This window comes from Vipera berus, assembly GCF_964194415.1.
Source record: "Vipera berus genome assembly, chromosome: 14".
Lineage (NCBI taxonomy): Eukaryota > Metazoa > Chordata > Lepidosauria > Squamata > Viperidae > Vipera > Vipera berus.
In genome coordinates, this window is record NC_138217.1 from 13,790,009 (window position 1) to 13,817,903 (window position 27,895).

Consider the following 27,895-nt stretch of genomic DNA (forward strand, 5'->3'; position numbering starts at 1 on the left):
TTCGTTTTGAGCTGGCCTTTTCTAATGTTACCATTGCGCTTCATCTTAGCCGAAAGGTTTTACGTCGGTTTGCTGGCTGTAATAAAGTTGATTTAGTTATTATTTATTAGTACGTTTCTACTCGCGAAGACTTTGCACGTATTGTTGGTGACTCTGCGTTTTGTTTGTTAGAGGCAGAACTACCAACTTGCTAATTTGCTCAGCACTGGTGATGTTAACATGCAAATAATTGTGTGTGTTGTGTGGATGCCTACGTCCGTGCAGGATCCAGTTACTCTAACATTCCTGGACTGGCAGCTGCTGAGGAGCAGTAGCTAATTCGTTTGTCAGAAAGTTAGTTTTTGTAGAAAGTATATTAATGGACTAGAGAAAGCTGGAAAAGATGGCGGTTTTACCTAGTTAAAGCAGCTTTAGATAATTCATTAGATACTTGGCATGATTTCAGTCCCTTAAAATGTTGGTTGTTGGTTGTAGTTACAAAAGTTGTTGTTGATCCCTCGGCTGGTAGGAGAAAGGTTGCTTTCCTAGATGTTGGAGTGTTGGAATTGCAGGCAAGGGTCTTCCAGGGTGGAGGGAGGGTCTTGCCGAAAGAGGCTGGTTCCCGGTGGGCCAAGGGCCGGGGAGCTCTTCACCTATGGGGTCTTGGGGCAGGACCGCAGCCAGCCCGGATGCTGCTAGTGGAGGGTAAAAATAGCAAGCTCCTTTATAGCTCAGGCAGAGGAGCTGCCCGGGCAGCCAGGAATCCGGGCCTTGGAGAAGGGCGGCGGGGGGGGGGATGAGGTGGACCTTCTGAAGCTCTGAGGCGTTGAGGTGGGTGCGAGTCTGCAGCTTAAGGGGCAGAGGAGGGAGGTTGCCGATTCAGGGGGCTGCTCTTCTGCTTGTCACCCGGTGCCACTTCTCCAGGGTCCAAACAGCCTCTCTTGTTTCAGGTGCAGTTTGAGGGAGGGGCACCCTCTCCTCTTCTACAACGTTACCGCCCTCTCGGGTCCAAGGCCCCAATGATTCTGAGTCCCCAAACTCCCTGTGCGCCCAAGTATTCCTTCCCCCGCTGATGAGTGCTGCTATTCTCTTATTTCCAGGATTCCTGAATGGTTCTGCTGGCGCTCGTGGCCTTGTTGCTGGGACTGTGGCTGGTCTGGACCACGATGGCCAAAAATCCTCCACTTGGTTTGAAAAAAGGGAAGCTTGAGCAGCCTGTCCCAGAGCAGCTGGCCGCTCCCGAAGTCCGGCAGCTGCCTTCTGGCGGGTTCCTTCCACAGTTGCCGGTAGATGGGAGGGAAGCGGTATCTTCAGAGCCCAGCCAGGCCCCTGCAAGCCCATCGCACCAGCCCCTTCCATGCCCCCAGACATCCACCGACCCCTCCTGCCAACTCAAGCCCTCCATTCCTCGCTCTTCCTCTGACTGTGTGCTGTCTCCGGCCGCCGATCCCTCCAGGCCTTTGAGCCGGACTGTCCGAGTATCCTCAACACAGCTCTTGAAGCAAATGCACTCCTTGTCCTTTGAAGAGCAGACCGCCAGCCGTGCCCAGAGGAAGCAGCGAGCCATGGCCAAGTTTGTCTTGGGCTCCTTCGAAGACAATTCTTCCGATGAGGAGCTTGCAGGCGGAGGAGCCTTTCCGAGGAGCAGGAGGAGACGAAGCAGCCTGGCCTGCCCCGGTTCATCCTCCTCCGTGGACTCAGACGCGAGCATCGTCATGAGGTAGGCAACGTGGTGGCGTGGCTGCTTCATCCTCTGCCCTCAGGAGGAGCAAATTCAGGGAGGGTCAAGGTGGGCCGTGTCCTGTTCTTCCAACGTTTGGTTAGATGTGACTTATTTCAGGAGGCTTTTGGATTGAAGCTACTGTTCTGCAAGCCCCTTTTTAGTAGCTAGGATCTACATTTTAACCATTTTTGTTTGTTTGTTTTCAGTATTTGTATCATTGCCATTCAAACTTATTTCCTATTTATTTCTAAAGAGTTGTTGACTGCTTCTGCATACAAGTTGAAAAGCTGTCAGAATGCACGATGTCATGAATTAAAAGGGAATGTGTATAACTCTGAAAGGTAGATTGGTGCAATACGATTTGAGTTTGATAGGCAGAACAGTCCTTGCGAGCTTCAGCAGCCAGAATATCCTGATATGCTATTCCAAGGAATATGCCAGGTAAATGCACATCAAGCTACAGCTTAACAGAGTTCTGTGCACATTGGTCTTGGGTTAAGCTGCGTTAAATGCAGTGGGGTGCCTTTAGGATTTGCCCAATGGCTTCTTGGCGTATTGCTCTAGAAATGCAAGTGGTTGAACTTGGGAGTTTTCTACTGGGTTAGAGAAAAGGAGCAAGCAGTGCTCAGCAAGAGGTTAAAATGAATTCTGTGACTGTCTGATAAAATGCTTTTTAAAAAAACAATGGAAAAGCTTATCTATCTATGTGTCATTTCTCCTGCTTGACTCAGTAATCTGAACAAGCCCCCATTTTGGCTTCTGTTCTGATGTGTTCGACTTACCCCCCACGTGCTCTTTTACTCTCTTTCAAGCATTGCAGACTTCCCATATTTGGTCTATTAAAGCCAGAAAGTGGCATTGCCAGGGCAGCCTCTCTATTTGCAGAAATTGTTCTTAGGTTTGCCGAAGTTCTGGGCCAAAATGTCCAGGGTGCCAGTCTGAGGAAAGGTGGCAAAAGATCTCAGCGTCTCTCGCTGGATGTCGAGAGAAATCTCCTTAAGCCCGGCTCCGGGATCTGCAGTTATTTGTGCAGGCATTAAGGACTTAACAGCCGTTGGTCTTGGGACGAAAACCAGAGCAGCCTGGTATTTCCATCTCTGTGAAATACTCCCAGCCCTTTTTTAAGTGGCTTTTTGAAGTATGGGAACCCGATGTGCAAACTGGAATAGTGAGGAGCAAGAGGATATTCGGATCCCCGGAAGCCGTGAACCCTTGAGATGGGAGTGCAGAGAATTATTGGCTGGTTCTTTCCATTGTAGATTCATTCTGCCCCTTTCACACCCGCCATATACTATTTTACCTGTTGGTGTCTTCCTTTTTCACTTTTCTTTGCCCCTACAACGAGGGCATAAAATGCAAAGAAAACAGATCAGTTCCTGGTGCCATTCAGTGAGCTACAGTGCTGATAATGAATGTTTATCAGCCGTCTGCTGCTTGGGATCAAGGGCCAAGGATAGCTTTTCAGTTGATAACGGACTCCGCGGTCGGTCGGGGAGAGCGAAGTATTGTTGCTTTTATGGTCCGTCGCACAGCCAGCCACAGGTTTAGACCGCTATACCAGGAGGTTTTCCCCCCTTGAGCCACCGGGGGGTGCTGCTGGGGAACTGTCGCCCACGGGGAAGGGGGGGAAGTCACAGAAATGGAGGAGGAGGAGGAAGAGGCGGCAGGGGTGGCCTCCGACTCTGTTCCTGCCTGCCTCTCGGGGGGTCCCAAAGCCGCAGAAGAGGAGAAGAAGAAGCAGCAGACCGGAACTGGGCGCAGCAGCCTGGAGGTCAGTACCGGCCAGCAGGATTCTGACTTGCTTTGGCTCTGGGCGGCTGAAGCCTTCGACCTGCTCGGAAAGGAGAAAGGGGACAGCACAAACCTTCCTTTCTCCCGTTCTGAGCTTGTGCAGCAGAGTCCGGCGGCAGCACCCGGCAGGGAGTGTCGTTCTGGGGGCTGAGAATCGTCTCCTCCTGGGAGGTGGGCAGAGAGCAGCTACGGAAAGGAGGGAGCGAAGAACGTTTCCAAGCGCTCTAAGCCCGGGCGCCCTTTTGTCCTTCAGCCACCAGAGAGCTGCACAACTGTTTGAGGGGAGTCTCTCAAAACAGTTTCAGAAGCAAATCTCCTCTGAACGAGGTCTTCACTTTTCAGGGATTGTTTCCTAAGGATGTTTCCAGGAAACGATACCCAGCCATTTTCAAAAACAAGCCCTCCCTGCACAGCTAAGCGTTGGAAGCATTCCTTCCTACCCTCCTCGTAACCTTTGCCTGCCTGCCCCGATCCATTTTCCCTTTTGGAAATACGGAGCTTCTGAAGGATCGGCAGCCTAACAAAATGTGTTCTGGAGGGAAGACAGATGGTCAGTTCCTAAGATGTGTGTGTTTTGTGTTAGACGTGCCACCTTGTACCAAAAGCCTGTTAACTGAAAAGGTGGGAGGAAGACCCTTAACATTTAAATGCCAGGACAAGACAACGCTTTGCGCGGAACAATTTCCCCTTCACTCAGGCACGTGTTCCACCTTCTCCGGCCCCCCTGCGTGACTGTTGTTCTCCGGCAGGCTCAATAAGAGCTTCCGAGTAATCCAAGGTCCGTCTTGCATTCTTCCCTGAGGAACAGGCTCAGGCGCTATGGATTTACAGAAGTATTTCCTTCCAGAACCAGCATGTCAGGGATGTACCTGGTTAAGAAAGGGCGGGAGCAGAGGAAACTGGACCTCCACAGGGACTTCACGGTGGCCTCGCCTGCCGAATTCGTGACTCGTTTTGGAGGAAACCGGGTGATTGAAAAGGTATTGGCTGCCGAAGAAGAAGCGATGCTCCCCTTGGGCCCTTGTGATGCAGCTGGGATGGCTGCCTGTTAAGTATATTTCCTCGATGTGAAGCCCAATACGTGTAAAGAAACTTTATATAGAGTCAGGCAGATATTCCAGAAGCTTGGCGGGAATGCTGGATTGTCTAACACCGGGAGGGAAGGGGTCTCTCACTGAGCCCAGATCCGTTTCAGCCCCCTCTCCGCTCTGCCGGGGTTCCTGGGGAGTGACCGGCCTGGGGGTGCCTTCTTCCCGAACTCAGGTCCTGATCGCCAACAATGGCATTGCGGCCGTGAAGTGCATGCGCTCCATTCGCAGGTGGGCCTACGAGATGTTCCGGAATGAGCGAGCCATCTGGTTTGTGGTGATGGTGACCCCTGAGGACCTTAAAGCCAACGCAGGTCGGTAGCGGAGGCCTTCGCTGCGTTTCCCGGGGCCCCGGAGGGCTCCCCAGCCCTTAACTGACAAGCCCAACCCTCTCCTAGAGTACATCAAAATGGCGGATCAGTACGTGCCCGTCTCCGGAGGGACCAACAACAACAACTATGCCAATGTAGAACTGATCGTGGATATCTCAAAAAGAATCCCAGTGCAGGTAACCGCCCGAGTTCTCTGTCCTCCCTGGGCGGCAGCGAATTCTGCAGCAAAGAATGGGTGGAAAAGCGGGCCGTCTATAGAACGAGTAGAATAGAATGGATGAAGATATAGAACTGCTGAAGTGATCCCTTTGGGATCTGGTGCAACAGATCGCTTAAACCTTCTCCTAGGCTGTCTGGGCTGGTTGGGGACATGCCTCGGAAAACCCCAAACTTCCAGAGTTGCTGCAGAAACACGGGATTGCTTTCCTAGGTAGGCGTTTTCTCTCGGCTCCGTGTTGGCACGTTTGGTCAAGCACCTCCCGGAATAGGAAAACGCTGGTCTCTGCCGCCTAAGACTCGCCTTTCCCCAAGCGGCGCTGCCGAGCCTGGATCTGTGTGTGTTTTCCACGCAGCCTCCCTTGAAATTTCACCCCATTCTTTGTTCTTGCTAAGTAAAAAAATAATCTTCTTTCCCAGATTTCTGGAAACAATCTCATCCCTTAGGGCAGAGATCTGTGTTTTTACCACTCTGTAAAGGCCCCCCCCCAGGCTAGCTTTCCTACTGGACTTGAGGGACCTTCTTGTGTGATCAAGGTTAAACGCCTGGCCAGCAGAACAGGTGCGAGTGACCTCACCGTCCTTGCTTCTAATCCTGCCTATGTATAGCCAAGCTGCTCTGCTTTTGTCTGGGCCTCCAGCATTCCAGCCGAGCTTGTGCAGGCCTCTCCCAAACGTATTTTTCCCAAATGTCAGCTGACCCTCTTTTCTCTGCTTCCTAGGCCCACCCAGTGAAGCCATGTGGGCCTTGGGGGACAAAGTGGCTTCCACCATTGTGGCCCAGACCATCCACATTCCAACGTTGCCGTGGAGCGGCAGTGGTAAGAGGACCTGTCCCCCGCCTTGCTGTTCTCTGCCCACTTTTGACTTGGCGTCCTGCAGCTGGGATGCCCGCTTCCACCTAGGCCACTCCAGATCTCACAGGACCGAGAAAGGGCTGCATGACTGAAATCTCTTCCCTTTTCTTGCCTTCTGACTTATCCCTTGCGTTACTTTGGGGCACGACGAAGCCTCCGCTTCGATCATAAAGGAATAGCTGTTGCCCTCAAAGTTTTGTTGTGATTTATTTTCTAGACTTAGTTGCTGAATGGACCCAAGAGGAGAAGCAGCAGGCGGAGACCCTCACGGTTCCCCTGGAGACCTATCAGCGGGGCTGCGTGCGGGACATGGAAGAAGGCCTAGAGGTGAGTGGAGGCCCCTGGATGCCTTCTAAGGAGTTAAAGTGTTATTAGTAAAAATATTATTAGAGAGGGAAAATGACGGAGGCTTAGGCAACTATGCATGGAGGAAGAAAGCAGGTTTTCTTAATTAAGTTGTTCTACCTTTGGGCTTCCTATCGGATCCTGCATTGTCTGCAGAATAAAACACACCAGGCAGATTTTTGTTCCTTACAAGATTCATTACCCTCCTTTGTGTAAGGAGAGAATTGGCAAACTCAGTCGTGTGTAAGTCTCAACTTATGTGGAATTTTAAGCATAGGACATTATTTTTCCTGCTGAATACATTAAAAAATAAATGGTAAAATGTATTTGTGTCAGAAGCATCAGGGCGCTACAGACATTATGAAACGGTTGGCAGCCATGCAGGTCAGTTTGTGTTACTTTATCCTGACTAGTTTAGATGTTATAGGCCAAGCATACAATCTTGCTATTGACGGACCTGCATATTTTAGCAGGTGGCAAAGCCGGAAGCCTCTCTGCGCTCCGTGCCAAGGCTGCACGTCATTTGGCTTTGGAGCAGGCCTGGCCAGATCCATTTGGAGGAAGGCTGAGTTCGTCTGGGCAGCACAAGTTCAGGGCTGGGATTCCAGAGGAGACTTCTTCACCCTTTGCTTCTTCCTTCTCCTCCCTCTCTCAACTGCCAGGCCTCCAAAAGAATCGGCTACCCGGTGATGATCAAGGCCTCCGAGGGCGGCGGCGGGAAAGGGATTCGAATCGTGGAAGGGGTGGAGGAGTTCCCTGCCCGCTTCAGGCAGGTAAAGGAGGGGCTGCTCTGGGATTCTCCTGGGCCAGGTCCCACCCCCACCCCCGTCATTCTAAGGGCTTCCTGCCCCCGTCTGGCCCTTCTCCTTCGTGTCCCTCCAAAGAAGGGATGCCGTCGTAGTTTATGAAATCCTCTTTCCTCAGCTTCCTTTAAATTCCACGCCGAGAGGTCATCCAGTTGTTTGGCTTGAACTAATTAAGGGATATTTATGCTTTAAACCCGGAGTGCTTTCCCAAGGCACAACTCCCTGGCTTTTAGCCAGCTGTTTGGAAGCTCTAGACAGTTGGTGCTCCGTTTGATTTTCTTGCCCTTCGCCCCCCAGGTGCAGAGCGAGGTCCCCGGGTCCCCCATCTTCGTGATGAAGTTCTTGCAGCATGCCCGCCACCTTGAAGTCCAGGTCCTGGCTGACCAGTACGGGAACGCCATTTCCTTGTTCAGCCGGGACTGCTCCATCCAGCGGAGGCACCAGAAGATCATCGAGGAAGCCCCGGCCACGGTGGCACCTCCGGCCGTCTTTGAGTACATGGAGAAGGTGCGCATCTCCTGCCCTGCCCGGAGCTCTGCGCAAAGTCCTGGCCGAGAACACAGACCAGCCACAGCTGCCGTTTCTCGGAAGGGAGCCCCAGGACAGGCGCTCAGCGTGGAGGGCAGTTTGTGGCCCTTGCAGCATTCCACTCAGGGCTGCTCCTCTGTTGAACTCCTGAGGATGATGGCTCCCCTGTGTTTCCCCCCCCCTCCCTGTAATCTTCTGGTTGTGCTATAAGCTAAATTGGATGTGAGAAATAGCCGGGGGGGGTTGAATCTGGGTCTTTTCTGACGAAAGGAGAATATTTATAGCTCAGGGTTTCTGTCCTGACTGTGTGTGACATTCGTAAAAAGAAAGAGCTTTGCTAGCATACGGTCTGCGTGTATAGTAACGATTTATTTGAAACTACATCCCCTGCTATGTTTGGAAATGCAGTCCCTCACTCCTGGGGAGCCGTTGAATAGCATCCCAAGAAGCTGCCTATTTTTAGCCCAGCTCTGTTGCGTTTTCTCTCCGCAGTGCGCCGTGCGCCTTGCCAAAATGGTCGGCTACGTCAGTGCCGGGACAGTCGAGTACCTCTATAGCGAAGGAGGGCGCTTCCACTTCCTTGAGCTGAACCCTCGCCTGCAGGTGGAACACCCTTGCACGGAAATGATTGCTGACGTCAACTTACCGGCTGCTCAGCTCCAGGTATTTTCTGTTCCCAAGTCAGTTTCTCCAGCAGCCGTTCTGCAGAGCTCCAGAGAGAGAAGAGCTGAGCCTGCGTTGCAAATAAGCCAAGTAGTTTCTTTGTATGCCTCTTCTTCTTCTTCAGAAGAAGAAGCACCGAGACATCTAACAAATTCTTTTCAACGTGCTTCCCTCTCTGTTTTTTCCTCCTGTCAGATTGCCATGGGGGTCCCGTTGCACAGAATAAAGGACATCCGAGCTCTCTACGGAGGGTCCCCGTGGGGGGACAACCCCATCGCTTTTGAGGACCCCAAGAGCGCTCCTGTTCCCAGGGGCCACGTCATAGCAGCACGAATCACCAGTGAAAATCCCGATGAAGTCAGTGGAGTTAAAAGTCTGTCATCTCTTCCTTTTAAGGAGGGCAAATGCCTAGAAAGGCTGGGTGACCCCGTAGCTGGGCGGGCTCTGGCTTGCCTTGTAAGAGGATAGAATCCTTCTGTTAAAATGGTGGCAAACATCTCTAAAACACATTGCAGATGTTAAACAAACCTCCCTGTTCTTATTTGTTTAAAGTATTGGTTCTGTGCCTTTCTTTTCTATGTTCTCCCCGTGACCGCTTCAACTGATGATTAAAAATAACAAGCGTGGCTTAGAGCGTTAGTGCAAATATCTAGCACAAGTAAAGGGACACAGTGTAAAAGACCACTGGTTTCCCCCCCCCCCCAAATCAGGGCAGACTGATTTTGAACAATTGCTTCCAGTTGCCTAATCAAACTATTTGGCAATCGCAACTGACCCCTGAAAGGGAAGAAGGAAAATTCTGGTGCTTAATTGGTTTAAATGGTCACGAAGGAGACAATTTGTTACCACCAGGCCTAACGGACCCGAAGGGGACTTTAGATTAATCTCTCCCTGCTCAGAAGCCTTCTGTCTTTTGGGTCTGGGGCGCTGCCCGTGTGGCTCTTAAGTGCTTTGTTGGGGCCTCAATTCTGCCAAAGGTGAGCGAAGTCTGCCTTTCCTACCCCTCCCTCACCCTTACCTGTCTTTTGTGCCCCCCACCCTCCCTTGCAGGGTTTCAAGCCCAGCTCTGGCACCGTGCAAGAACTGAATTTCCGCAGCAATAAGAACGTCTGGGGATACTTCAGCGTGGCGGCCACTGGTGGCTTGCACGAATTTGCCGATTCCCAGTTTGGGCACTGTTTCTCCTGGGGAGAGAACCGCGAAGAGGCCATCTCGTCAGTATTGTCTTCCCTTGGGCTTTCCTGGGTGATGGGAACCTTGCAGGGGCTACTCCAGAAGGCAGCTGGGACTCTCCATTGGCTCGCTTCTCACGGGGGTTACTCCTGGGTTCTACTTCCTAAAAAGACCCAATTTTACTGGGATGGTCGCACATCCCGAAAGGAACCTAAACCTGTCAGCTCGCCTCCCTTTGCAGGGGCGTCGTTTTCACACTCAGACCCCGCTGCTCGGATTGAGGGAAGCAGTTGGGGTCTTTATGCGTCTGGCTTGTTGGCTTTCAGAAATTTGGTGGTCGCTTTAAAGGAGCTGTCCATCCGTGGCGACTTCAGGACGACGGTTGAGTACCTGATTAAGCTGCTGGAGACAGAGAGCTTCCAGACCAACCAGACCGACATCAGTTGGCTCGATCATCTGATAGCCGAAAAAGTGCAGGTAGCCCGTCTCAGAGTTGCAGGAACTGATGCTTGCATCCCTTGAGCCTTCTCCTTCCAAAGACTCCTGAGTCCATACTTTCTCTTTTAGATACCACATTTTTTATCTGGGTTTACTCTTCATTTGTGTATGTTTGGAAATCTTTTGCTCCGAAAGACTCACCAATGTATGAGCAGGTTCCAAAGTGAGCAAATTCTTCCGCCATTGGCAGGCGGAGAAACCGGACGCGATGTTGGCCGTGGTCTGTGGTGCCCTTAACGTGGCAGATGCCTCCTTCAGGACCTGCATGGATGATTTCCTGCATTTGCTGGAGAGGTGAGCCCTCACCCCAGCCGGGCCGTTTCGTGCCGCTCACTGCGCCAATCAGCAGATGTCCGTCAGACGCTCCACAAGCGTAAACGCTTTAAAATGTACTCACAATAGAGTTCCGCCGATTAAGATGTGCTGGGATGATTTGTGGAAAGCTCTCTTCCTAACATCCAGTGTCTCTGCTGTGTTTGTCAGCCATTCTGGGAGCCGCTTAGAAAGAGTTACAGGGGACAAAGGCCATGTGTTCCTCTGAACAAATTTGAGAGCCCTTTTCTGACCTTCAGCAGAGAATTAACGGAAAGGCTCAGGACACTTTTTGGTTCAAGAGCGTAAAGGTTTGGCTGGTTTTCCAGGGGCCAAGTCCTGCCAGCAGCCTCCCTCCTGAATATGGTCGATGTGGAACTTATTTACGAAGACACCAAATACGTGCTTAAGGTACGCTTGGCACAGGTTTTCCTTGACCGAAATGGGAAAATTCTTTTTCTGGTAGAATGGGAAGGGAGTTGTTGAGTTTGGCCCGCCCTCCCCCTTTAAAACAAAAACAACCGGCTTTTACGTCTGAACCTCCCTTTGGAAGGAAAGCAAAAAAGGCTGTTTCATTTCCGCGGCCTCTGACAGGTGGCCCGGCAGTCCCTGACGACCTACGTCATCATCATGAACGGCACCCACATCGAGATCGACGTGCACCGGCTGAACGATGGGGGGCTCCTCCTGTCTTACAACGGCAACAGCCACACCACGTACATGAAAGAAGAAGCCGACCGGTAGGCGATGAAACGGGTCTCTTTCCAGCCGTGCCCAAAAGCTCACACTGACGATGTACCCCAGACCCCACAAACCCACTTCCTTCCGTTGCGCGACCATGTCTTAATCTCTGCGATGGGCTACTTGAGCAGGAATTCCTTCTTGCTGTACGGAACGAGGGGACCCGGGAAGTGTCCAGTTGATGAGCTCGACGGAAAGAAGCAGAGTCTGAGGCGCTCTCTTCTTCAGAGAGGAGGGAAAGCCAACATCCAACCACATTTTTATATTTTTTCCTTTCTATGGCTTCTTCGTTCTCTGGCGTCTGACCCCCAGATACCGCATCACAATTGGCAACAAAAGCTGTGACTTTGGAAAAGAGACAGACCCAACCTTGCTCCGGGCACCCTCTGCAGGAAAGCTGCTGCAGTATATGGTGGAGGACGGGGGCCACATCTCTGTGGGTCACAGCTATGCGGAAATGGAGGTAACTCCTGCTCTGGGCGGAGGGCGGGGGGGAGGGTTCTAGATTCTTCTCGGTGGAAAGTGGCTGTTTCCCACTAATCAGTCCCTGACACTGATGTGCCTATTTGGGGAGCGTTCCGGCTCCGCTAGCTGGCTGGCAGTGAAGTGACCAGCTGGCTCTGCCTATTCCTCCTTCGGACCCTCACGCTGGACAGCTTAGCTTTGGTCCACTTGCCAGATGCTCGAAGCATAACTGATCATGTCGGGATCATTTGGAAACCATGGACCACCTGCAGGTCTGTTGCTCCTCAAACAACAGGTGATGAAGATGGTGGCATCCTTGACAGTGGAAGAGTCGGGCATCATCCAGTACGTGAAACGGCCGGGCACGTTGTTAGAGGCGGGCTGCGTGGTAGCTCGGCTTCAGCTGGACGACCCCACTAAAGTTCACCTGGTGAGCAGCGGAGCGGCTGGAAGCCGCTTGGGAGTGAGCAGAAGCCGCCTGGGAGCGCCCGGAGTTTGCCAGGCACCCGGGAGGGATCAAGGAGGCCGCCTAGTGCACCACCTCAGGGCTCCTCTCACCCCCCCACCCCCCGAAGCGCCTGGGCTGCCTCCTGTGTGTCCGGACGCTTCTGGGGACGAGCAGCCTTTGCTAGGACTCCTGCGGACCCATTTCCAGAGTGGTGGATTTTCTGGTTATAACGTTCTGTTGTTTTTCATGTTTTGCCTCTCTACCTGCCAATGCTTCCCAATGCAGGCCCAGTTGTACACGGGGGGGCTCTCCCCTCAACCGCCCCTGCCCATCCTTGGCGAGAAGCTGCACCAGGTCTTCCACAACATGCTGGAGAACCTGCAGAATGTCATGAACGGCTATTGCTTGCCAGAGCCTTATTTCTCCGCCAAGGTAAGACGTTGCTGCTGTTTTCTTTTCCACCTTTGCAAATATTAAGAACCATGCTTGGAAGAAGCTGGCTTGGGCTGTCCCGAGAATACATTCCTGACCTCAAGGAAACGCTTGGGAGAGGAGGAGGAGGAGGAGGAAGGCCTTGAAAGATGGCAGAAGGAGAGGCTAAAGGAAGAGGGAAGCTCACTTCCCTCCATCAGCCAGAAGAGAAGCTGCTTCTGTGGGAAAGTCTTATTTCCCCCCCCCCCCAGCCTGTCTCCGTTGCTAACCGCCCAAAATCTCCATGGCTGAGGGAGGCCCCTTGCCCTCGGTTGTCTACTACCACGCAGAGGCCCGGAGCCCCCTTGCTGGTGTCTTCTGTGGTTCACTCACGTGGTCCCTGAATCTTTCAACCTTTTTCCCCCGACTCAGATCAAAGAGTGGGTGGGTAAGCTGATGAAGACCCTCCGGGATCCCTCTCTTCCCCTGCTGGAGCTGCAGGAGATCATGACAAGCACGCTGGGCAGGATTCCAGCTTCCGTGGAGAAGTCGATCCGAATAGTGATGGCCCAGTACGCCAGCAACGTCACCTCGGTGCTCTGCCAGTTCCCCAGCCAGCAGGTGAGGGCGGGGGAGCCGATGGTGGGAGGGGGGGTGAGAAAGATTGATGATACGGACCGGCTGGGGAATTCTGGGAACTGAAGTCCACGTAAGGTCGAGAAACACTGACCGCTATAAAGGATTTTTCCTGCTTCTCTTTCTCTTCAAGATTGCCAGTATTTTGGACAGCCACGCAGCCACCCTGCAGCGCAAAGCTGACCGGGAAGTCTTCTTCATGAATACCCAAAGTATTGTGCAGTTGGTTCAGAGGTAGGTTTGAGTGCTCGTCCTCCACCTTTGGGAGAATCACACCGCGACACTTCCTGCCTGAGCATCTGCAGGGAGAGGCAGCCTCTTTCGTTGCACCAGCCGAGCTGATCTTCCTGTTGGTCCCGAGCCAACAGTTAAGAAAGCAGACAGTGTTTTTAGCAGCCCTGAAGGTGATTTGGAAAGGGGAATGCATCCTCCTGCATTGCTACTCTCTTCAGCAGGGCTCCTGCAATAAACAAGCGGAGCAGATTTTCTGCTTTTGTCACAAAAGTTGTGCCCCAAAGCCTTACAACGAATCATCTCTGACCCTCTTGCCCCACTTTCTCCATCGTTGGCGACTCGTTCGTAGCACCTTCTCTCCCGATTTCAGGTATCGCAGCGGCATCCGAGGCCACATGAAGTCGGTGGTGCTGGACCTGCTGAGGCGATACTTGCAGGTGGAGACCCAGTTCCAGCAAGGTAAGATGGAGGAGGAGGGTGCTGGCAACGCCTGGGGCAGAGCTTCCCAGAAGATGGCAACTTCTCTGCAACTCGCCCCTCTTTGGGTTCCCACTCTCGCTCCAGCTCATTATGACAAATGTGTGATCATCCTGAGGGAGCAGCACATGCCCGACATGAGCCCCGTGCTGGAGTGCATTTTCTCCCACGCCCAGGTGGCCAAGAAGAACCTCCTGGTGACCATGTTGATCGTAAGTTGAACAGGAGCCGCTTCCTGAAGCGGTGAGCTGAGCAGGGGAGGAGACCTCCGGCCCCTCCAGCGACGCCCCTTCCCCGCCTGGCTACCGAGCTGCAGGCCCAGCCCGGCCGGGAGGTCAGGCCAGGGAGCCCTTCCTCGCCCTGCCAGAGAACGCCAGCGCAGGGACACAGCTGAACGGTTGCTTTGTTTCTGATGCCCAGGAGCAGCTTTGCGGCCGAGACCCGACCTTGACCGATGAGCTGATGGCCATCCTGAATGAGCTCACCCAGCTCAGCAAAACGGAGCATGCCAAAGTGGCCTTAAGGGCCCGGCAGGTCAGGCCAGGGGTTGCCACTCATCCTGGCTGATTCTCCCTGACTTGCCTGGGTGGTGGTGGTGGTGGGGACTCTGCTGACCCAGCCCTGCTTTTCCCCCAGGTGCTGATCGCTTCCCACCTCCCGTCCCACGAGCTGCGACACAACCAGGTGGAGTCCATCTTCCTCTCTGCCATCGACATGTATGGGCACCAGTTCTGTCCTGAAAACCTAAAGGTGACTTCTTGAGCCTCCGCTTGCCTCGGAGTCCAAGGTCCGAGCAACCTCTGCTTACTTGGCTGCGGTTCCATCTTTTACAGAAACTCATTCTTTCGGAAACCACCATCTTTGACGTCTTGCCCACCTTCTTCTATCACGCCAACCAGGTGGTGCGCATGGCGGCCCTGGAGGTAAGGAGAGATTTGGAAGGCTCGACCAAGGGGGGTGGGTGGGCGGAGGGGAGAGGTTTTGCAGAGCAGATGACTTTTATGTTGCCATCAAGCTGCCGAGCGCAGAGCTGGAACTGTTTCCAGGGAGAGCAGGGTCACCTGCTGGGGCTCAAGGGGCACGTGGCCCTGCCTCAGGCCCTTACTGACCCTTGCCCAGGACTGACGTTGAGCTGTTGCCGCCCCACTTCCTTAGCCACAATGACTCCTTAATGGATGTGTTGGTGGTGCCCAACCTCTGGGCTGTGCTTTCCCTCTGCCAGTCTCATTTCTGCCTCTGCAGCCAAAGGTTCTTCTTGCTCTAAAACAGGAATCTCCAAACTTGGCAACTTTAAGACTTGTGGACCTCAACTGCCAGCATTTCTCAGCCATCCCTGCTCTAGAATTTTGCAGCAAAGCCGTGCAGATAATCCAGAGTCCTGAGGTTGGAGAACGTTTTGCTGCTGCTTTGCTGATCCACCATCCTGCCCAATCCGAGCGGCCCTTTTGTCTGCTGTAATAATTTCTGTGCACGGAGAAAATCATGAAAAGGCACCTTGGCCACAGATTAGCAAGCAGTCTTGCTTCCTTCTGTCCTCCCAGGTCTACGTGAGGCGAGCCTACATTGCCTACGAGCTGAACAGCCTGCAACACCGCCAGCTGCTGGATGGCACCTGCGTGGTCGAGTTCCAGTTCATGCTGCCTTCCTCGCACCCCAACAGGTAGGGCCCGTGTCCCTCGGCCTTTCTGGTGTTCGTGAGGGGTTGGGGCAGACCGAGGAGAAGCGGGAGAGGGTCTGCCTGGGGGAGGTTTTGGGGTCACTTGCTGGTCTCTGGTTTGCCAGCCTGGGGGGAGAAGGCCGAGGGGTCCCGGCGGGTCTGTCTCGGAGCAAGGGGGCTATTTGTGTTCCTGTCTCTTTTCAGAGGAAGCAGCCCCACTCTGAGCAGGTAGCGTAGCGTGTCGAGTTCTTTTGGCCCTGCAGCATGACAACAGTTACACAAAAACTCAGCTCCCCCGTAACTGCCTCCTCGACTTTTCCCTTAACTGCCCCGCTCCGAGCCCTTTGGCTTTGCTACTAACTTCCTGTCTGAGAGCATGTGAGGGCAAGACGGGCTCCTTGCTGGACCCCTGGAGCAAGCGGGTGAGGGAGAGCGGCAGGGGGGGCCCTTTTGCAAAGAGGCTGTCTTTTTTGAAAGCCCTTTGGAAAGAAAAGTGTCGGTTCCTGGTGGCCTCCGGGCTTCTGTCTGTCCAGCTGGATGTGCCAGTTCTGTAAGCTCCTCTTGGAAGCAGAGGAACTCAGCTCTACGCCCACGAATTGGTGGCCTGCTCCCTCTGAGGTTTGCCCCCTTCCTTGCGCTTCCCCCCTCCCAGAATGTCCGTGCCGGTCAGCATCTCCAACCCAGACCTGGCCCGGCACAGCACAGAGCTCTTCATGGACAGCGGCTTTTCCCCACTCTGCCAGAGGATGGGAGCGATGGTGGCCTTCGACAGATTTGAAGATTTCACCCGGTTGGTGGCCCACCTGGGAAAGGGACGGGGGGGGGCTCCTGGGCACGGCCTTGCGGCCCTCACTGGGGGGAGCTGCGTTGCTGTTCCTGCCAAGGTGCAGGTTGGAGCCCTTTCAGTTCTGTAACCAGAGATGCCCTTGCAGGATTAGATTTAGCTCCTCCATAGTAAGATATTTGGTTCCCAGATGTTCTGTTGGTTTAACTTCTCACTCCGGCCTCTAAATTTTTTTATGCCAGGAATTTTGATGAAGTCGTTTCCTGCTTTGCTGAGCCTCCCATGGAGAGCCCCCTATTCAGCGAAGTGAGATCCACCTCTTACGATGAAGACGATAACAAAGTGAGTTCTTCTGGGCTGCGGGCTTCTTCTCTCTGCTGCAGTCTGGCTGAGCCTAACCTGTGTGGGGTTGTGGCTTCCAGAACATCCGGGAGGAACCCATCCATATCTTGAACGTGGCCGTACGGTGGGCAGATCACCAGGAGGATGAGGAGTTGGTGCCGATCTTCAGGGCCTTTGCCCAGTCCAAGGTCTGTTCTCACGAAACCCTGACTTCCTCCCCTGGGCTGCTTGGCCCCCGGCTTTGCTGAAAGAAGGTTTACTAATTCATTTGCCTGCTTCCCTGCTTTAAAAGTGGGCCTGTGAACCCCTCACTCTACAGGCAGGTGTGGTTGCCTCTCCTCACTCAGCTGCCTTGATCTAATCAAAGCCTCTTCCTTGTTTCGTTCCTCTTATCTCCCAGTGAGAGGAGGGCAGTTCGTCAGATTTTCTTCTCAGATTATTCAGGTATTTTCTCATCTTCTTTCCCCATGCAGAATAATATCCTTGTTGACTATGGGCTCCGAAGAATCACATTTTTGATAACACAGCAGGTCAGTGAAAATGAATATGTGAAATAAGCCTGTGAAGTAAATGAATGTGTGCAGCTGCTCTTTCTCCTCACTGAAGAACACTCTGTGTTCTGTTGCAGAGGGAGTTCCCGAAGTTCTTTACTTTCCGAGCACGGGATGAGGTGAGGGGTGACTTAATGTTTACACTATGCACGATCTTGGTTTTAACAGGTGGGGGGGGGGCAAGCTTAGCCTCAACATTAAGTCCCACGAGGTTTTACGGCGCTTTCTCTCCCTCTTCTGCAGTTTGCTGAAGACCACATTTATCGCCACTTGGAACCAGCGCTGGCTTTCCAGCTGGAGCTGAATCGGATGCGCAACTTTGACCTGACCGCGCTGCCCTGTGCCAACCACAAGATGCACCTTTACCTGGGTGCCGCCAGGGTGCAGGAAGGCACGGAGGTCACCGACTACCGGTTCTTCATCCGTGCCATTGTCAGGCACTCCGATCTGATCACCAAGGTGAGTTCAGGGCTAGTTACAGGCAGCGCTTTCTGCTCGCGAGGGCCCTCGCTTCTCTCCGAGCTGGCTCCTTTTCTTGCAGACGTTTCACGACCCAAACTAGGTAACACCATCAGTGTAGTGATGACGTTGCTGACTAGATCTGATGATGTCACCTAGTTGGGTCATGAAACGTCTGCAAGGAAACGACTCAGCTCAGAGAGCACCGAGGATTCCGCAGTTCAGCCCTGAGCTACAAACCTCCTCCTTTTTTGGTACTTTCTGCTCAGCACAGCAGCCCATTCCAGGATGCTGAGGAGAGTCGATAGATGTACCCCTGCTCCCTTGGAGTGCAGCTCCACGGCTGATTTACAAGCCTTGCCTTTTTCTCGCCCTCCTCCTCCTCCTCCGTCTTTCCTCCCAGGAAGCCTCCTTCGAGTACCTGCAGAACGAGGGCGAGCGGCTTCTCCTGGAGGCCATGGATGAGCTGGAGGTGGCCTCCAGCAACACCAGCGTTCGCACCGACTGCAACCACATTTTCCTCAACTTTGTCCCCACCGTGGTGATGGACCCCTCCAAGGTCTGTGCGGCTTCCTCTCTCTGTCTCTGGAAAGACTGCCGCACTTGCGGCATAAGGGGCTCCCCCTGACCACACTTTGCTGGGCCCCCAGATCGAGGAGTCTGTGCGGTCCATGGTGATGCGGTACGGTAGCCGCCTCTGGAAGCTCCGGGTCCTTCAAGCAGAAGTGAAGATCAACATCCGCCAGATGCCGACAGCCCAAGCGGTTCCCATCCGCCTCTTCCTCACCGACGAGTCCGGATACTACCTGGATATCAGCCTCTACAAGGAAGTCAGCGACCCCAACACTGGAAGCGTAGGTGCCCTCCAGAAGCTTGAATACCTCCAGCCTCCTCCAGCTTTGCTTTCCTTCTTCTCCCAGGGGTTGGTGACCCTCCAGAGTTGCATTTCCCAACCGAGCTGCCCCCCCCCAGGTGCTTCGGGTCCATGCAGACTTCGCCACATGCTGAGGGGTCTGGGAACCATGGCTGAGGGCACCTCCAGACCATTTGACAAAGTGTAATTTCTACACTTAGGTGAAAATTCTGGATTGCAGAGTGAATGCCGCTTCTTGACTCATTTGAATTGCCTGATCCCCCTTTTTTTTTTTTTTTGCTTTGTGTCCTGGGCTAGATTATGTTCCACTCCTACGGAGAGAAGCAGGGCCCCATGCACGGCATGCTGATCAACACGCCCTACGTCACCAAGGACCTGCTCCAGGCCAAGCGCTTCCAGGCCCAGTCGCTTGGCACCACCTACGTCTACGACTTCCTGGAGATGTTCCGGCAGGTGGGCTGGGCCACGGCTCCAGGCACTCCTCTCGCCTCGCTCTTTCGGCCATCTGCGTGGAAAGACACTCAGTGCAACTGCTGCTCGCTGGGCTTCCACTGCGGCTGTGGACGAGCTCCAGATTTAATGTTCAAGAGGCCACAGAGTAGAGATTGTGTGTTCTAGTTTGTCTCTTCATTGGAGCTCCTGATTTGAGAGTTGCTGATGATTTTTAAATTAAAAGACAGCCTCCCCCCCCGCGCGCACACACACACACACACACAGAGGGAGAGAGACTGAATATTGGGGAATGTTTTCCTGAAGCAGGTGCCTTCCAGAAAATTGGACAATAAGAGCCCACTTCCTCTGGAGAGAAAGCCCACCTTCAGGCCTGCCTCTCCAGTACTAATAGGAAAAGCCAACGGGTACCGAATGCGCAGAGGTGCCTCGCAGGCCTCCCCCAAAGAGGCTCCGTGCCAACCGAAGAGAGAGACCCCGGTCTCCCTGATGGACAGCCCACTTCTCATCCTTGCAGAGAAAGATCCCTGGGCCCCAGGAAAATGTCCCCGTCTTCATTCCCTTGAGCTATCTGCCGCTAAGAATCCCTCTTCCTCCTCAGGCTCTGTTCAAGCAATGGGGATCCACTGAGGACGCCAGGCCCACCGACGTGCTGACTTACACGGAACTGGTGCTGGATGCCCAGGGGAAGATGGTGCAGCTGAACAGGCTGCCGGGTGGAAATGAGGTAGGCGCCCAGCAAGGCAAGCCAGAGCTCGAGGGAGGTGTGGGGATTGCCGGGGAGGCCTGAAAAAGCTGACCGAGGGACGGCCTGCCCTTTTTTCCTCTCTAAGCTGGCTTGCTGCAGCCCTCTGCTAAGAGAATTCAAGGGCAGAACGCTAGAACGTCCTCCAAATTAAGAAATGCAGCTTGGTTACTCTGCTCTTGATCCATTCCTCTTTCCTCCTCCTGCCAGATTGGAATGGTGGCCTTCAAAATGAAGCTGAAGACCCCCGAGTACCCCAAGGGCCGTGACATTGTGCTCATCAGCAACGACATCACCTACAAGATTGGGTCCTTTGGGCCTGCCGAGGATCTCCTTTTCCTGCGGGCGTCGGAGCTGGCCCGCGCAGAGGGCATCCCACGGGTCTATATTGCAGCCAACAGTGGTGCCCGCATCGGGTTTGCCGACGAGATCAAGAACAAGTTCCAGATAGGCTGGATAGATCCAGCAGATCCCTACAAGGTATGTGGATTGCTGTGGGAACCCAGCGGGATTCCATCACGGCTGGATCGCCACTCGGGAAGAGGAGAAGACGCCTTTGTTGCTCAAGCGGAGCCTCCTTGCCTGGCCAGGGAGAGTCGCGTGACTTCCAGGGCCTCGTCCTTCATGTCTGAAGGTATAATAGCAGGCAGGCATGAAGCGCTGGCTTCTTAGTTAATGAGCAAAGAGGCCACAATTCTCCAGACTCCTCATTGTGGAAGAGCAGGAAGGACTCACTGCCCCAGATCTAAGGGGGAAGCAAGAAAACATTTTTTCCCCAGTTGCTTGTTCCTTTTTGAGGAGGACCCCCAAAACAATCGAATTATATGCTTATCTAAAGGCTTTCTAGCAGTCTTGCCTTCCAGATTTATCCAACTAATCCTGCCCACCCCTCCCCTCTTTTCCAAAGGGATTCAAGTACCTGTACTTAACGCCGCAGGATTACACCAGGATCAGCTCCACAAACTCTGTTCACTGCAGGCATGTTGAAGAGGCTGGTGAGTCCAGGTGAGCAGGTGGCGCCTCTCCTTTCAGACTTTCTCTCCTGGGGGGCGGGGGGGGAGGCCAGGGAGGAGCTCTCTGTGTGTGTGTGTGTGTTCATCTTCTGCCTGCTCTCGTCTTCTGCAGGTATATCATCACTGATATAATTGGTAAAGAGGAAGGCTTTGGGGTGGAGAACCTAAGAGCATCCGGCACCATCGCGGGAGAGACCTCCCTCGCCTATGACCAGATCGTCACCATCAGCATGGTACGGCTGCGGATCTCTTTGCTTCAGCTGCGCTGAAAAGGGCAGCCACTGGGCAGCTACTGAGCAGGAAGCTATCGTGTTTTCTAAACCAGAAGTTCTCCACCTTGGCAGCTTGAAGATGTGTGGACTTTAACTCCCAGGATTCCCCATGGCTGGCTAGGGAATCCTGGGAGTTGAAGTCCACACATCTTCAAGCTGCCAAGGTTAAGAAACTCTGTTCCAAACTAAATAGCAGCTTTTTGCTTTCTCGGCCGTCAAGTGGTTCCTTTGCTTCTGTTATGCAGGTAACCTGTCGAGCCATCGGGATCGGGGCTTACCTGGTCAGACTCGGCCAGCGAGTGATCCAGGTGGAGAATTCCCACATCATCTTGACTGGGGCTGGCGCTCTGAATAAGGTATGAATGGGGCTTGTGTGGGCTTCCGTTGTTGCCTTTTGTTTCAGTTTGCCTAAGAAAAGTGCCTTGTGCCAGCTGTGCGATTGAAGAACCGGCCGGTGGGAAATGAGGCAGGCTTGTTCTTGTATGTAAAACAAGATATTCCCACGAAAAAGAACTGCCACTCGGAGGAGAATACAGCCTTAAAAGCCAGGTGGTTTTATTTATCATTTATCATTCCGCGGTAGGAACATTTGCATCCCAAACTCTGCAGTCCCGTATTAGTCCAACGGGGGGGTTTCGGGAAGCCCGTCCTGCCTCCTCCAGCCTTGACGACATCTGAAGGCTCAGGATGATGAGTGGGGCAGGAGCCGTGTGCAGACCCTGAGCTGCAAGAATGTGCCCTGCCGAGTCATTTCCAAGGATGCAGGCGTGACCGCTAGGAAGCTGCGCTCGGAGTCTGAGGACAGCGCCGTTTCTGTTGGCCTTTGTGGCAGGTCTTGGGGCGGGAAGTCTACACTTCCAACAACCAGCTGGGCGGAGTGCAGATCATGCACAACAACGGGGTCTCCCACGTGGCTGTGCCCGACGACTTTGAAGGCGTCTACACCATCCTCCAGTGGCTCTCCTACATGCCCAAGGTACCTCAGGGGCGGTGGAGGAACGCCAGGCTGCCGCTTGGCAAATCCTCTCCCTCCTTCAGTAGAGGCTGGTGAGAGCAATGGTGCCAGCATTTCAGTGAGGAAGGCATTTCCTCTTGTGGATCCCTGGCCTAATATCTTACACTAAAGTTCTTTTATTTCATTACAGTTAAGCCTTTCCAGCTTAATTGGGCCACAGGTTTTTTTTAAAAAAATAAGTAATCTATATATTATAATAAAAAACAAGCAGCTTCTATAATTGGCTAAGAATGCATGATCTTTGCTTGTTAATGTCACAGTCAGATTTCTTCAATTACCTGAAAGAGCCTGTTTCTTCCCTCCCTGACCACCACCAGTTTCTTAAAACTGGCCTTGAGAAATGTTTCTTCTTGCAGGATCATCACAGTCCCTTGCCTGTTATCCCTCCAAGTGACCCCATTGATAGAGAAATTGACTTTGTCCCTTCTAAAGTCCCCTACGACCCCCGGTGGATGCTGGCCGGGAGACCCCATCCGAGTGAGTATGGGCTCTGTGGCAGGAAGCCTGCCGGGAGGGCTGGAGAGCAAAATCCAGCCCTGGGGTGGAAAACCAGCTTGGTTCAACCGAATATAGGTAGCTTTTGACAAAGATAAAATGTGACTGGATAAAACGTGGAGATGAGGAGTTATTAGATGTCTTTGTTGGTTGGAAACTGTACAAATTGGTACCCAGGATTGCTGGAAAGAAGCAGCTCAGCAGGAGTTGGAGATCGGGATGTGATGTGGTTTATTTATTAAATTTATTGGCTGCCCATCTTACCCCAGGGTAACTCTGGGTGGCTCACAATATGAGCAGGCCTTTCCTGTGGATTCTCACGGTGTCTTTGGGTTTTCCCCTTCCTGAATATTCTCCAGTTTTGCATAACAGAGCAGCAGAGGTTAGAGAACGGCGTGGTTTAGAAGACTTTACCTTGAACTCTCTCTCCCTTTTCTTCCTCTCCATCTTGTTGTACAGCTGTGAAGGGATCTTGGCAAAGCGGTTTCTTTGATCACGGATCGTTTGCAGAGATCATGCAGCCCTGGGCCCAGACTGTGGTGGTGGGTCGAGCCAGGTATCGGCAAAGGGCTGGAGCTGGCTGAGAAGGGGGGAGGAACGAGGGAGCTTGCGTCATCCATTTTGGACCTTAAAGTAAGCTGGAACTTCCCTTCCTGCCCCGGCTGATGCATGTCTGCCTGTAAGGCATGATAAAGAGTTCGGCACCCCCAAATCTTTCTTCCCAAGTTTTAAAATGTTAAAATAATGGCACATTGTTTATTGACTGGTTGTATTGGGTACATGTATCCCTAACCTGAAGTCTGGATTTATCTTGGCAGGCTAGGAGGCATCCCCGTGGGCGTGATAGCCGTGGAGTCCCGGACGGTGGAACTGGCCATACCAGCTGACCCAGCAAACCCAGAATCGGAAGCAAAGGTTGTGCCCTGCAAAATTCAGAATCTTTCGTCTTGCAGGCCGTCTTGTCAGTTTATCTGTCCATCTCTCCGTCTTGCTTTTCTCAAGCTTCCTAGAATACAGTTCCACATCACATTGTGGTCTCCAGCAAAAGGACACCTCTGTGAAATTGGCCATGCCCGTACAAGGTGTCGAGGACGTATTTTTGCACAGCGTCTGATTGGTGTATTAATTCAGGTCGACCCGTGAATTTTTCCTTCTTGTCTTCCCCAGATAATCCAGCAAGCCGGGCAGGTCTGGTTCCCAGACTCAGCTTTTAAAACTGCCCAGGCCATCCGGGACTTTGACCGCGAGCACCTTCCCCTCTTGATCTTTGCCAACTGGCGGGGCTTCTCTGGAGGCATGAAAGGTGCTCTTCCCGCCCCCCTCCCATCGCGTCAGTGGCCGCCCGAGAGAGAAGGAGGTGGGGGTGACCTCTCGGTCTCTGGTTGCAGATATGTACGACCAGGTGCTGAAGTTCGGGGCCTCCATTGTCGACAGCCTGCGGCAGTTCAAGCAGCCGGCTCTCGTCTACATCCCCCCACATGCTGAGCTGCGGGGGGGCTCCTGGGTGGTGATTGACTCCACCATCAACCCCCTCCACGTGGAGCTCTATGCCGACCAAGAGAGCAGGTGAGCGCCCGGCTGCATCCCCGTCTTCTTTGTGGTCGCGTCTCAGGGTGGCAATCCCGGGCTGCTGAAATTGGCCTGCTCTCCAAAACGTCTCCCAACCTGTGAGTTTCTCCCTGGCTAGAAGGACAGCTACAGGTGTCTTTATTTTTGCTGAAGACGTTGAGACCTTTTATGCATTGGTTAGGCTTTCAGTGGAAAAGTCTCTCCCTTTTTTCCTTACAAAAGCGGCTTGTTCCTTAAGTTTGCCTACTTCTGGGGCCCGTTGTGAAATGCTGTCCAGAGGCTCTGTAGGCCCACCTTGACACACACACACACACACACACACACCGGGTTACATGGGGGGAGGCTTGTTCTGACCTGCCCAGCGCTTGTCAGCACAAGAGGCGGGGCTGCTGAAGACCCCTCGGGAGCTTCCCTTGCCTGCACCAGTTGGCAAGAGAGCTCTGCTTTGCAGGGGAGGCATCCTGGAAGCGGAAGGAACCGTGGAGATCAAGTTCAGGAAGAAGGAGCTGCTCAAGACCATGAGGAGGGTCGATGCCACCTGTGCGCGGGTGGCGCAGCGGCTGAGTAAGAGGAAGGCCGAGCCGGGCCTGCTCTCCTTCCCCTTCCCTTTCCTGCTGCTGCTGCTGCCTGATCTGCGGCTGTTGGGCACTCGGCACTCACCCCCCCCTTTGGGGAAGCGGGGGAGCAGGGCTTCGGGTGGGAACGTCTTCCTGGGGCTGGGGGGGTCTCCTCCCCAACCCACCTACCCACAAGCCTCAGACCGGCCCTTTCTGTGTTCTGGGACAAGCAGGTTCTCTGGACCTCCCCCAGGGGGAGCGCAAAGAACTGGAGAAGCAGCTGAAGAGCCGGGAAGATAAGCTCCTGCCCGTCTTCCACCAGGTGGCCGTGCACTTTGCTGACCTCCATGACACCCCCGGGAGGATGCAGGAGAAAGGAGTGATCTCAGTAAGCAGCCGGGCTCGGAGCCCTGGAAGGGATTCTTCCTCCCCTGAGCTTCTCCCGGCCCAGCCAGGGGTCTTGGGGGCTGTCTGGGGCTGCCTGGGCAGCTCTGTAGCCGAGGGGCAGAAGTGCCCTGTTGACTGCCGCCTGGCGTCACTCATTTGCTCCTTCTCTCCAGCTCTGAGCTTTTAAGGGGGGAGAAAAGCCAGAAAGGGCTCCTTAAGCAATTGAATGAAACACTGGCCATTTCTTGCAGAGGGCGGGGGGGTTATGAAGACCTGTGTGCAGGAACAGTTGTGGGAACGTGTCCCGAAGTGATTTGGCGTGTGGTCTTCTCTTTCAGGACATTCTTCAGTGGAAGGACAGCCGCGCCTTTTTCTACTGGCGGCTGCGGCGGCTGCTGTTGGAGGAGGTGGTCAAGGCCGAGATCCTGAGCGCCAACAGTGAGCTGAGCAACAGCCACATCCAGTCCACGTTGCGGCGCTGGTTCCTGGAGACGGAAGGCGCAGTCAAGGTCTGGGGTGGGAAGCGGCTTCTCTCGTCTCTCGCTGCTCTCGCTGTCCCGGCTGAGGGCAGCTCTCCGTTTCTCCCTGCTGTAGGGTTACCTCTGGGATAACAACCAGGTGGTGGTGGCATGGCTTGAGGAGCACCTGAGCGAAGAGGACGGGGCCAAGTCGGCCATCCGGGAGAACATCAGATACCTGAAGCGCGATTACGCCCTGAAGCATATCCAGAAGTGAGTGCCCGGGAGAGCTTCCTTCCTGGGTGGGGGTGGGGTTCTCTGAGAGGGCCCGTGGACTGGCCGTTCCGGGACATCGGTTGGCATGGCCTAGGCGGAGGCCTGGGAGCCCCGAGGGCATTTCTGGGAGGAATTAAATGCTTTGTATTTTTTATGCTTAAATGGGAGTGCAGAATGAGTGCCTCCCTCGCTCTCTAGAGATGGTAAGGCTTAGGCTGCCTGCATTGCTTCGTTGCGCAACGTGTGAAGAGGCCGTGAGAGTAGCCTTGGAAGGCTTTCATCAGTAGCCTTGGAAGGCACTCTCGCGGCCTCTTCACACGTTGCGCAACAAAGCAATGCAAGGCAGCCTAAGCCTTACCATCTCTAGAGAGCGAGGGAGGCACTCATTCTGCACTCCCATTTAAGCAGAAAATACAAAGTATTTGATTCCTCTCTGGAGGCTGAGAGGCCAGGATATTACAACTTTCCTCTTTACTGGCCCACTCGCTTCAACTTGACAGTCTGTTCCTTCTCCTGCTTTCCTTCTTAATTTTTGCTTACCTTGAAACGGTTGCTGAGCAAAGCGCCAGTTGTCTTTGGGACTCACAAGTTCAGAAGAGGAAATAAACTTTTTTGCATTAGTCTCTCTCTATGATCCCTCTTCTCTCTTTCAGCTTGATAGAGTCAAACCCGGAGGTCGCCATGGACTGTCTCATTCACATGACCCAGCACATCACAGGTGCCCAGAGGGCGGAGGTGGTTCGCCTCCTGACCACGATGGACAATCCTTCCCCCTCTTGACTTGCGGCACTGACAGCAGGAGAGGCTGCCAGCCCTCTGAGAAGCGAAGGAGACGGCAACGGTAAACCGTCTTCAATGGGTGAGCTCCGTCCTTCTGCAGCCTGGCAGCGCAGCCCTGGTTTCCCCTGAATTGGGACGGCCAGAATCTCCCAGTTCCCAGGATTTGCTGCCCTGCCACGCTCGGCGGCCCATATTTTCCCCAGCCGTCTGGGCCTACTGCATAATGTCCGAGGAAAGTGTTTGCATCACCCGGTTTAGAGTGTGTATGTTTAAAAGTAAGTGCATTTTCAATTATTGCCCAGGGTTATCTGTTAAATTAACGAATTCTCTTTCAAAAGACTCAGGACATGCCTTTTGAAATGGGTGTTGGAGAAAAAAAATGTCTGCCACCGAAGCCAACATGGAGCGGTTTGAGAAAACTTCCAAACGGGACTTCATTGCGCTCCAACGCAACTGTCTAGACTATTCTGCTCACTCCCTCGAAGCATTTGAGAATGGAGGCACTTCTGGCTGTCGGGCTAAGGAAGGAGATTCTGCCTTTCTCCCCTGGAAAAGTGAAAACAAAAGGTGTCCCCCTGCGCCCCACCCCCCAAGCGAGGTATTTTGGGTTCTGTCACAAGCTACATCCTGTTGTTTCTTCAAAAAGAAAGGGGGCCCCATCCGTGTTCCTAACTGGCTGAGATGTCAGACATGATACGAATGGAGATAACGGCGCTATTTAATGGAATTGCAGAATGAGTGGACTTTGCTAGGGGCAAGACAGTCAAAACAAACTTTTAGAGAGAAAAATCATCAGCAGGTGGAAAGTATGATGGGCTGTGAAACATCAGATGCATAAAACACTTTAAACCGCCCCCCCCCTTGGTTCCCCCCTCCGATCTTTTTTGAAGGAGACCTGGGACAGGGGAGGTGACGGCTGAAGGTAATTTACATTGTCCGGCACGTCCTTTGTTGGGCTGGAGTTCTTGGCAGGCCCTCATGGGAGTGGGATTGTCTCTACCTCTGGCATGAATGCTTGAGTGTGTCTGGTATGGGACAGTGGGGTTTTTTTCCCCCTAACAAGAAAATAGGGTTATAAACTACTTTTTCAGGGGAGGAAGAAATCTTGCTTTTCCTCACTGGAGAGCTGTTAATAAGTCTGTCTTCTCAGGGAAGGGAGGCCCCCAGAACGTACGGCGGAGGAGCTGCAAATAGCTGTTGTTTTTTAATAAGAGCAACTCTTTGACTTTTGATACAGACTTCAAGGTTTGTTTTATCTTTTGTGAGTTGGAGATTCATTAAACTGGTCTTGATTTTCTTAACGGTCCCGATTGTATTTCTTCATCCTCCACCCACCCCAGGAAAGATGCAGAATTGCTCTCTAGAACTGATCTGCCGGTGTGGATGCTGCTGCCGCCGCCATTTAGCCGTGTCTCCATCAGTAACACATTTTTATTGTCGTTTGTTTCCATACAAAGCTGACAGTAGTAAATTATGGGATGATCAGCG

General features: G+C 53.2%; 1 protein-coding gene across 6 annotated transcripts; it reads left to right on the top strand.

Annotated features, from left to right (window-relative positions):
* Window positions 1-779: 779 nt before the first annotated feature.
* On the top strand, window positions 780-27,704 carry ACACB (acetyl-CoA carboxylase beta). Of its 6 annotated transcripts, none has more exons than XM_081338942.1 (53): window positions 788-810; window positions 1,080-1,699; window positions 4,341-4,473; window positions 4,757-4,895; window positions 4,980-5,089; window positions 5,262-5,343; window positions 5,852-5,950; window positions 6,204-6,313; window positions 6,994-7,104; window positions 7,435-7,644; window positions 8,158-8,328; window positions 8,524-8,685; window positions 9,379-9,542; window positions 9,828-9,978; window positions 10,190-10,293; window positions 10,641-10,722; window positions 10,906-11,051; window positions 11,365-11,515; window positions 11,813-11,947; window positions 12,251-12,397; window positions 12,809-12,997; window positions 13,146-13,246; window positions 13,617-13,705; window positions 13,811-13,935; window positions 14,144-14,257; window positions 14,360-14,473; window positions 14,557-14,646; window positions 15,265-15,383; window positions 16,033-16,170; window positions 16,407-16,506; window positions 16,587-16,694; window positions 16,980-17,036; window positions 17,135-17,176; window positions 17,301-17,516; window positions 17,920-18,075; window positions 18,167-18,370; window positions 18,688-18,843; window positions 19,442-19,567; window positions 19,796-20,065; window positions 20,493-20,590; window positions 20,711-20,831; window positions 21,116-21,226; window positions 21,703-21,846; window positions 22,242-22,362; window positions 22,840-22,936; window positions 23,199-23,295; window positions 23,548-23,683; window positions 23,769-23,946; window positions 24,401-24,513; window positions 24,737-24,894; window positions 25,232-25,402; window positions 25,488-25,624; window positions 26,281-27,704. In XM_081338942.1, the coding sequence occupies exons 2-53, from the start codon at window positions 1,089-1,091 to the stop codon at window positions 26,405-26,407; spliced, it is 7,341 nt and encodes a 2,446-aa protein (XP_081195068.1). In that variant the 5' UTR covers window positions 788-810; window positions 1,080-1,088; the 3' UTR covers window positions 26,408-27,704. The 6 variants fall into 6 exon arrangements, 4 of the variants coding, with proteins under 4 accessions (XP_081195068.1, XP_081195067.1, XP_081195069.1 ...); XR_014027890.1 differs by having other exon boundaries at window positions 789-810; window positions 13,617-13,935; window positions 24,740-24,894; window positions 26,281-26,486; window positions 26,746-27,704; XM_081338943.1 differs by having other exon boundaries at window positions 789-810; window positions 24,740-24,894.
* The last annotated feature ends 191 nt before the right edge of the window (window positions 27,705-27,895 follow it).